This window comes from Micromys minutus, assembly GCF_963924665.1.
Source record: "Micromys minutus genome assembly, chromosome: 13".
In the NCBI taxonomy this organism is placed as follows: Eukaryota; Metazoa; Chordata; class Mammalia; order Rodentia; family Muridae; genus Micromys; species Micromys minutus.
In genome coordinates this window covers 55,932,452-55,942,493 of record NC_137982.1, presented here as the reverse complement: position 1 = coordinate 55,942,493, position 10,042 = coordinate 55,932,452, and the positions used below count along the sequence as shown (strand labels likewise).

The window sequence follows — 10,042 nt, the reverse complement described above, 5'->3', positions numbered from 1 at the left end:
GGGGTAGCTTTTATCCCTCCTGTTAGGTCTCCTTTAAGATCTTTTAGCTACAGTTACGAAACACAAAGTTTTGTTCTCGTCCCTTGCCAGAATCTTCTCACTCTTAACTTCACAAACATACATAACTCAATCCTCCTGACTCAGGTTTCCCCTCTACCCTAGAAAGTCGATCCTCATTCTATTATCTCAAGCCTTGTAAGCCCCTTGACTCATAAGGTGATTAAAAAGGGAGCTCAAAGCCGCCTTTGCCCCCTCCATTGGCTAATGGTGTGGAGTGGAACTCTGAGGCTTCCTAATCAGATCAGCACTCATTTCTTGACTCTCAGGTGGCAGGGTTTCACGGAAAGGATGAAACCAATGCTCGTCCAGCTGGGAAGGACACCATGTACTTGGAGATTTGCTTCCCAGCTGAGCAGGAGGGCCCTGCCCAGTCAGGAGAGGTAAACACCACATGCAAAGTGGGAAAGGAGACGTAAGGACATCGTTTCCAAAGTCAGTTCCCTTTATTAAATTGTTTTCACAGACCAGAAATACAAAATAAAAGTAGAAATAGGCCCCCATTAGGAGCTACAGGCCTGACTTCACATGACCCCTGATGCAGCAACTTGAACAGGACAGGAAGCAGCTTCACCCCTACAGTCAGGAAAGTAGGAAGAGGGCGAGGGCTTGGATCCTTCAATGCTAGAGAAGATGACGCTCCTGCCGTCTCTCTCCAGATTGCAAAGCAGCGGAGGTCAGGTGCTTCTCTCAAAGCCACTGGCAGGTGGAAGCCACCAAGAGCAGTTACTCAGATGGCACCAGAATCCAAGGACTATGTGAGACTGGTACCAAAATGAGTGGGAGCCTGGAGATGTGACAGGGCGAGGACAGGAATGTTCTACTCATCAGATCCTGAGGCAGAGTCCTCTGAGCTCGGAGGAGTGCTGGCCAGTTCCTCTTCAGAGTCCTGAAAACCAGTTCTCAGGGTAAATGTCAAGTGCCAGCCACCTTCCCAGCCACCTAGTGGTCAAGGTCCTAATGCCTAGTTCTTCCTACAAGCGCTGGACTCACCGAAACCCCCAAGACCACCTGTTCACTCTAAGTCATCACTCTCACAGACTAACCACACTGGACCCTCCCCATCACACCCCTGCCGCACCTCGCTCCGCCTCCTCTTCTTTTTGCTCTTGCTCTCCCCTGAAGAACTCTCGTCACTGGACACAAACTCTTTGCTCTTGAAGCTGTCACTCAACTGCCTGGATGAGGACTTGGATGACGAGCCTCGGGGAGTAGATTTTTTTTCCATCTTTGCTTTTACTTTCTTTTTCTTCTTAGACTTGTCCCTGGATTAGGAACATGAAAAAGAAACCAGGTCATTAGGCTCTCTGTATTATACAGACCGAATTTCTCCTGGCTTTCATAAGGACTTTTCCCAGTACTAATCACACTTTTCTCACAGTGGCAAATGTAATGTCAGCTGTCAGCCCAAAATGCACCAAAGCACAGGATCATACATAAGTAGCCCGCAAGAACCAGGGACAGCCAAAGCAACTCAGATGCAAAACTTACCAGACACTTATTTAAAAGCTCATGTGGACTTTGCATTAGGCTTCACAAAAATACTTTTTCTAAACTATTCTGTTACTTCAAATAAAGCTGATCTAGGAAAATATGGGCCATATTTACCCCTCAACCTGAATGCATCACCCATACTTGGCAATGGCATTCAGGGATTTAAGAGGCTGTGTTCCCAACACTCACCTTTTAGCCGAGTCCCCTCGTCCTCCTTCGTACTCCTTCATGGCTTTCTCATACTCTCTCCGAGCATCCTCAGCCTTGCGGTCCCACTCCTGCCACAAGCACAAGCACACATCTGCATCCACACTTGAGGCTGGCACACCCTGTGATGCCACACTTGAGGCTGGCACACCCTGCATCCCCACAAAGCCCTTCTTGCTCCCCTCCCCCCACTGCCACTCACCTCCTTCTTCTCTTTGGACATCCCCTTCCAGATCTCGCCTGCCTTCTTGGATAGGTCCGTGATACTGATGCCAGGGTGATCTGACTTGATCTTCTCTCGGCTTGCATTAAGCCACAACATGTACGCAGACATTGGCCTCTTTGGGGCGTTTGGATCTTTACCCTTCTTCCCCTATGTAAGAAGCAAATGCACCAGCCATCCACATCCCACAACTATCTCAAGCTTCCCCAAAGAAACTATTTGGGAAAGGAAGAGATACAGGAAGAACTAAATAGATTTGGGCTACACAGGAGACAGCCCTAAGCTACAAGTGGCAACTTTTTTCTCCTCAGAGATCCCCTGGGGCACAGGCAGGATGTCTCCTAACTCAGACTTAAGTGACAACTGAGGCTCAGTCCTAAGCAGAACACGTGTGCCTCCAAAGCCAAGGAAACACAGCTAAAAAGGGAGCAGGTAGAAGGAGCGTTACAGAACAATGCCCCAGATATAGCATGGCTGCTGTGGCTGTGGGCTAAGGGCGTTTGCCCACGGAGTCTCTACCAGAGATGGGAAGGCATCCATGAGGGCTTACTGCCTCTAAATGACCTACATGTAGGTAATGGCTGCTAGGAGCACGTGAATCATTTCCTTCAGTGGTGTAGCCTCTGGTCAGTCTCTTAGGCTCCAGCCACTAACCCTCTGCCATGCTTACCCACTATGAAAGCAATCCTGAGGATCTCACCAGAAAGAATGAAGTAAAAGAGGTACTAAATATGTAGCTGAGAGAGGGGGAAGGAGGGAAACCATAGTACACTAAATGTATGTATAAATTGTCAAAAAAATATTAAAATTAGTCAAAAGAACAAAAAAAAAAAAAAAAAACAACATAAAAACCCATCCCAGATCCTTGAGAAACAAAGCATCTCAGGACCAAAAAGAGAAACTTAGAAAATACCGACTCAAGTCATAACCAGCCCTACAAAAGCAGCACAGACAACAGCATCTTCTGGTAGTGAACAGGAGAAAGGAAGTAGAAAACGGAAACACATTCTCTCTCCCGGTACCTCTGAAGACTTCTTGCGGCTCTTCCGTTCCTTGGCCATCTTGGCCCTTTTGAGCTGCTTCCGCTTCTTCTCCTCTCGGTCACTGTCACCCTCGTTACTGGAGGAGCTGGCAGAGGCATTGCTGTCAAACCTGCCAGAGAAAGGCTTAGACTCAGGAAAGGAAGGCAGGATTCACAGGTAGAAAGAGAAGGAATCTAGACATCTGCCCAGAAAGAGCCAAGGGAGTAGTATGTCCCAAGGACAGCTTCCACCACCATTTGTCCCTCCCTCCCAGCTTCCTGCTCTTCACTAAAATGGCTTCAACTCAACATCCCTTCTCTGAACAGCCACCACAAAAGGTTATTTGTTGAATCAAATCAGTTAAAAAACAAAACAAAACCTGGGGGCTGGGGAGATGGCTCAGTGGTTAGAGCACTGACTGCACTTCCAGAGGTCCTGAGTTTAATTCCCAGCAACCACATGCTGGCTCCCAACCATCTGTAATGAGATCTGATGCCCTCTTCTGGTGTGTGAAGACAGCTACAGTGTACTCATATAAATAAATAAATAAATAAAAAATTTAAAAACAAACATGTTTCTAAGGCAGGTTCTATTCCACTTCCGCCCTGCAGTTCTGCACAGCACTGTAGTGCCCTGCTGGCCTGCGGGACACCAAGTCTACTTCACCATTCCATGAGGTCATCTCTTTAGTTTATACTACAGTCTTTGCCGATAAAGAGACAGCCCTAAAAGGGAGAAAAACCAGCTTCAACTGAAGCCAGTCCCTATGTCTGACTGTTCTGTCCAATAAAATCCATGTCCTCTGAGCAGACGCTGAAACCTGCCCACTGCTGAGAGGTTTCCAATGCACGTCATACACATCGGTGCATTAAGCTTTCTGAGCAAACTCAGTGGGCTTCTGAAGGACATCCATGATTTGGTTTTGATTTTGCTACCTAATCTTTCTGTATCAACAGTCCCAGTTTTCTGCAGGGAGAGAACTCATTCCAACTGCAGGGTCTCAGGGTAGTTCTGGCCCATTAGAGTCCTGCACATGTTATCTCAAGCTCAGGAAGGGCAGCTGACCAGAGACCATGCTATTCACCTTGCTGTTCACCAGGAGGTGCTTCTGGGTGTTAAGCTACCCACGTTAAACTTGCCTGGCATTCTGAGGGGTGTGGACCAAGCTTTCTAAGAATAATAAAAGAAGAAGCAAAAGATAGTTTCCCTACAACTTCTGGAAACCTAGATCCATGCCTAACGTCTACTACAGCCCTATACTCTGCGGTTACACAAACTTAGAAAATAAAACACAACCCTGTAGAGCCAGGTTGGGTCACTTTCTTACAAAGACAACCAGAGTGTGAAGTGACTGTCATAAGCACAAGCCTATTGTTGTCACTTTCAAGGACCTGTGGCATGCACAAGCACCAGCTTATTCCTACTCTCTTCCCGTTTCTCTGGTTCCAAAGCATGCGGTGCACTAATAAATTCCTTGTCACCTTCACAAATGCATTCGTGTATCACTTCACTGGAGGCCACTTTTCCACCTTGGACCACTGGCTAACTAACGCTGAGACATGAGAACTATTCAGAAACCCTTAAGTTTATAGGCCATAATCTTATCACTGTGAGAGCCAGTCAAAACTCACTCCTCAGCCACATCTTCTTCTTCTTCACCAGGATTGAAGGACTCATCTGAGAAAGAACACAGACAGTATCAGCTGCCACTCCCGTCAAGGCCCACCCCTCAGCCAGACACCCAGCCCAGGACACAGGGTAGAACCTGACTGCCCAGGCCCCAGCAGAGGCTAGCCCACCAGTTTCTTCTCCTGAGTCGTCACTGCTGTCATTGGCGTTCTCCTCCCGGATCTTGCCCTCCTCCTTCATCCTCTCCAGATAGGCATCATGCTGGTCTTCATCAGAGTCGGCATAATCGTCGTAACCTGGGTTAATGCCCTAGCAAGGGAAGAAATGAGTGTGAGCTACTGTGTTCCAGCCAACACTTCGGAGCACTCAAAAGCATTTCCCCACACCTGTGAAATCAGAACAGCGGCTCCCAGGAGACCGTGAGCGGGAATGTCCACAAAGCCAACATGCAGGGCCTACTAGATGGGAGTTAATCCAAGCCCCTCCCTTTCCTGGCCCCACACAGGCTCCTAAGAGGCTGCATAGACTGATCTAAGGCCATGCAGAGAGAACCTGCTCAGGAAGGGGAAGGAGCCACACGCACCTCCTTTTTCTATAAGGGTAAGAAGAGAAGAAAGAATGAGAAAGAAGCCACCAAGTCCCTGCTCCTTTCTCCCATACAGGAAGAGCAGGAGAGGGGCACGTCCTTCCCACCGATACCTCTTTCAGTCCTCTGTTCTTGATGTTGAGCTTTTTGGCATTGACAAAATCGAACAGCTTTCCATACTCCTCCCTGCAAAGGGAGACAACCGGCATTAACAGATGGTTGGGAACTCAGGAGACTACCTGTTCTGATTCCATCGCGCAGGGTGGGGCTAGAACTCATGACTACACTATGCAGGACATCAGTAGGTCAGACACAGTCCTGAAGAGTTCTGGGACAGAAAACCCAGAAGTGTAACTAGTCACAGCACAGGCACAGAGCCGGGCACTGTAGGAAGGGAGAGCTCTGTCTTTCTACTGCTCTGCACTTCACTCTTCAGAGGATTGTGTGAGGGGGGTTAAACATGGAGGTTCTGTAAAATGTTTAGCCCACAGCTGAGTACTCAATAAACATTAGCTGCTGTGTTCCTGAGCACAGAGCTCATTCCAAAAAAGAGATATTTCCACCACGGGCGGGGTGTTGGGAGGGATGGAGAAGAATGGGCCAGAACCACACACAACTTTCATAATATAAAATAAATAACTTCCCTAAGAACAGAAAAAAATGAGATGGGTACGTTTCCAGAATCTGAGTACTTAAAGGACCAGACCCCAGCTCAGCTGGGACAACGGGATAGAACGCGGGCAGGCCTTACCTCTCGATGCTGCTGAAGGTGTACTGAGTGCCTTGCTTCGTCTCAATCTCAAAGTCGAAGGAGCGGGTGGTGGTGGTGCCTCGGGCAAAGTTGACAAAGGAGATCTCATCGAATCGGATGTGCACAGGGGGCTTGTGCACGTAGATGAAGCCCCGCTCCAGTGGGTACAGAAGTCCTGAGCTGGCCTTGTAAGAGCAGGTGATGCACTGGGCCCCCGAGTGCCTGACGGGATGCGGGAGTCTTAGCACCAAGTACAGCAGAGCCGAGGGCACAACTACTGCCAGGCTCTCAGAAGTTACTCCCACTAAGGTGCTCCGACAGAAGTGCACTCAGGATTCTATTACAGACTGGCCATCACGGGGAAGATTTCTTTACTAAGGCAACATTTCCCACCTCATCCCTAGCCTCTGCAGGTCAGGACCTCAGCCCACATTCTTACCCTTGGAAGTTGCCTGGGACTGTGATTTTACGGTTTACAAGTGCTTTCATGACCCTGCTGACCATTTCGTAAAGGGATCCTGACATGTTCTTGGTGAGTCGCCCCTCAAAGCGCTTCTCTACTTCTTCCCTACAAACAAAGCAAGATGAAGTCCAATGGCAGGCCCGCCTTCTGCTTAAAGAGTAGCAAGAAGGAAGTTCAGTGAGATACTCACTCATTCATGTTGAGAGTCAAAGAGATGTCCTCATCTTTTGAGAAGAGGAGGATTAGGAAGTGGTAACGTGTTTGGCCCTGCTTGATGGGGGGATCCAGGCTGATCTGATCAAGGACAAGGGGACAAGGTTGTGTTGAACTCCCGGTGACTAAACAATATAGACCTCAGGCAAAAACCAGGCACGCCATGGGAATTTTGCTCACCACAAAGAACATCTGTCTCTGATCCTTGTGGGGTAGTAGGAAGAGACGGAGAACTGTGGTATAGGGGATCTTGTAATCAAAGGTTTTGCCGTGCAAGTGTAGAAAGGTAGGGTAGATCCGGATATCGTAACGACCACGAGGAGTCAAACACTGCAGCTCCCGGAAGATACAGATGGCATCCCCAGTGGCCTGGATCACATCTGCCTTTGACAGAACGTTCTGGGCAAAGGCCTGTGAACACACATGGCTATTCAAACAGCCGGCCTCTGCTCCCAGGCCGGCCAGCCAATGTCTACTCAGCAACATCCAGCCGCCCAACATGCAGAAGCCTCACCTCCACAGGGTCCACGCCATCCTCCTGCGTGGGAGGGACATAGAAGCGCACCTCCATGAGAGATACTTCGGCATCATCATTCTGGTGGAACTCCAGGGTCACCTCATTCTTGCCTGTTGTACACTGGGACACATTGCTTAGGGGTATCTCAAAGACAGGTTGATCACCAATGTCAAAAGAAAGCAGCTGTCCTGTGAGGAAAGAGCTTGTTAAGTCGCAAACTCCTTCCCGAGAGTCTGCAAAAGCATTCTCACCAGCCCTGGGGTCCTCGAGGACAGAGGACTGGAGGGACTTTGTTCGCAATGTTCCAAAACCAGGCACAGTGCCTGAAGACCCATGCTAAACACACAAACTGAAATTAGAGCCAAGGGAAGAGTAAGGAAAGGTGCTGTTTAATGCCCCTCTCCAAACCCACCTTCTCCCTCACTCACCACCAAACTTCACTGTCCCCCAGTTCCAGCCTTTCACACACAGATCCTTCTCCATTAGCTCAAGACGATAGTGAGTTTTGAAAAAGTCAGAGAGTTTCTCAAACTCCTATAAGTACAACAGAGAAAGTGCAGCCACAGTTTAGCCTTAACACAAATGTCCTGAGATGTATCCTCCTCAGAAACCACAGCTAACTGAGTATAGCAGCTCTGACACTATTTTAAAACAATTATACATTGTTAGTGGAGACTGTTTCTAGAACCTAGATGCTCTCTGCCCTACTCTCAGGGATGCCCTTCTTCTGAGCCTCTTCCCTTCTCTTAACCTTGATGCTTAAAACCTTTGAAGTGCTAGACACCCGATGGCCCAGCAGTTAAGAGGACCTGTTCTTGCCAGAAGACCTTGGAGTCGTCCTCGGTCCCCCACACTGTCCATTAACTCTAGTTCTAGTTGACCCAATGCCCTCCTCTGAGCTTTGTGGGCACCGGGCATGCACATGGTGCCCAGGTATACATGCTAGCAAAGCCTCATACACCTAAAAATAATTTCTAATGAATGAAAATATTTTTAACAATAACAACAACAAAAAACCATTTTGTTTCTGGGCCTCTGGCGACGAATAGTAAAGAAACTTAAATTCCCAGATATGTGAATCACCTTACGGAGTTTCTAAACTTTGTGTAGGTGATCTTTTGATGAAAGTGGATATTAAAACCAAGTAACTCAAAGGCAGCTCAAAATGGAAAAGCAAAACCCTAGAGCATCAAGTTAAGAGACTGAACCTGGACAGAGGGAGCAAGTGGAAACCATGTTCTAAATTAACATGGTAGAAGCCTTCTGGAGGCTGGGCACAAGACACAGTACTGAACACAGAACACTGGGGTTTTTGTTCAATGGTCTCCAACAGCCCTGCTCCGAGGAGCACAAATGAACAGTGACATGATTGACTGCTCACCGGCTCACGGAACCCGTCATACTTGTAGACATGGCCATTCTTGGTGAGCAGTTTAAGCCCATGGCCTAATGCTACCCGGCGCCAGACGCCTTCCGCCAGCTCCCCAGCTTGGATGTTGTCCACTTTGCCCGTCTTGCTGTTCTTGAAGATGATACCCTGGCGGCTCAATCGAAGTCTTCCATCATTCTGCCAAAATACAGACCCAAAATCAGAACAGGATACAGTGATACAGTGTGTAGCGGGTCCCTTCAACCCCTCGCCCATATCGTGATGCAGGATGGCCAGATGATCGATAGAAAAGCAACAGGTCGTGGTGAAATCAAGTCAAAAGACACAAGAGACATAAAGTCTAGACTAAAAGCTTGGCTCTGGTATCAGAAACCCTGTAAGGGTCCCAGTTTCCTGGTTTTTTAACACAGGGATTTAGGATAGAATTACACACAACCTCTTCAAACTCAACATCATATAACTCTTGAGACTTTTTGCAGATGTTTTCGCTTGCTGGACACACTGATACATTGTTTCCAAAAGAGTAGTCAGCATTAAGTAAGTTTTTTTGTTAATAGACACGAACTCTTTCCCCTCTCTGCCTTTATTAAAAGTTCAAGCCATTCTCACCATGGACCCTTTCACCTCCTGGAAGATGTCGTTGAACTCCAATGTCTCTGCCATGTTCACCTGCCCGTGGTGGCCTGAGCACACAGCCCTAGGCTGCACCAGAGAAAACGAACCCTTCTCTGGATGCTGGGCCCCAACTCCGGGTTAGGTGTGTAGATGTTCAGCAGGGTGGGAATCTGAATTCGGGAAGGAAAGTGATAAGCAAGAAACTACACCACCTTACTCCGCTCACCCTTGAGTAGCTGTGCCCGGGGTGTCTTAAGTTCTCTACTGCCTGGGGAATCTTACTGACCAGCCCTGCAGCGCTCCTGAGGCCAAGGCCCAGGACCCCTAGGTTCAGAACAAGGCCTATAGTGGCGCTTACACCCCAACCCGACACCCTCTCGGTACGTTCCACCTACAGGCACGGCAACAATCGGCGGAACCTGGGACCGGCTCAGAGAGCACACCTCAACTCCGCTCAGAGGGCAGTGTCCTGATCGCAGCGATCCCACCACCCCGAGGCCCCCGTGAATCTACGTTTCTCCCCCCCCCCTTTTAAAATGGATTCGCCCATTGCCCGCGAATTTGAACGCGGATCGATCCATCCCGATCGTCCCGCGGGGGAGCGGGGCCCATGCACACCCGGGGCCCCGTGATCGCGACCACCCACCTCTTCGAGCTGCAGTTCTCGACGGCACAGTGAGAGCGGTGGGCGCAAGGGGACGCAGGGGAGGGGGTAAGGATGCGGGGGAGGGGATGCCGGGGAACCTTTTCCCGCGTGCGCGGTCCCGCGTCCCGCCACCGGAAGTCGCGCACAAACCATAGAGAGGAAGACGTGGCTAGAAGGGCATTATCTGGGCCGACCAGCCAGACCGTCGCCTAGAGCGTCTGTAGCCCTG

General features: G+C 49.1%; 1 protein-coding gene across 2 annotated transcripts; it reads right to left on the bottom strand.

Annotated features, from left to right (window-relative positions):
* Window positions 1-490: 490 nt before the first annotated feature.
* On the bottom strand, window positions 491-9,927 carry SSRP1 (structure specific recognition protein 1). 2 transcript variants are annotated; one of them, XM_080928124.1, is made up of 17 exons: window positions 9,814-9,927; window positions 9,162-9,337; window positions 8,544-8,729; window positions 7,591-7,696; window positions 7,160-7,350; window positions 6,826-7,056; window positions 6,623-6,726; window positions 6,409-6,537; window positions 5,970-6,191; window positions 5,332-5,404; window positions 4,803-4,941; window positions 4,635-4,680; window positions 3,004-3,133; window positions 1,961-2,131; window positions 1,741-1,829; window positions 1,139-1,322; window positions 491-946 (listed from the first exon to the last, which is right to left on the bottom strand). In XM_080928124.1, exons 2-17 carry the CDS (start codon window positions 9,213-9,215, stop codon window positions 878-880), a joined length of 2,124 nt encoding a protein of 707 aa, XP_080784250.1. In that variant the 5' UTR covers window positions 9,216-9,337; window positions 9,814-9,927; the 3' UTR covers window positions 491-877. The 2 variants fall into 2 exon arrangements, with proteins under 2 accessions (XP_080784250.1, XP_080784251.1); XM_080928125.1 differs by lacking the exon at window positions 9,814-9,927 and adding an exon at window positions 9,563-9,639.
* Window positions 9,928-10,042: the final 115 nt, after the last annotated feature.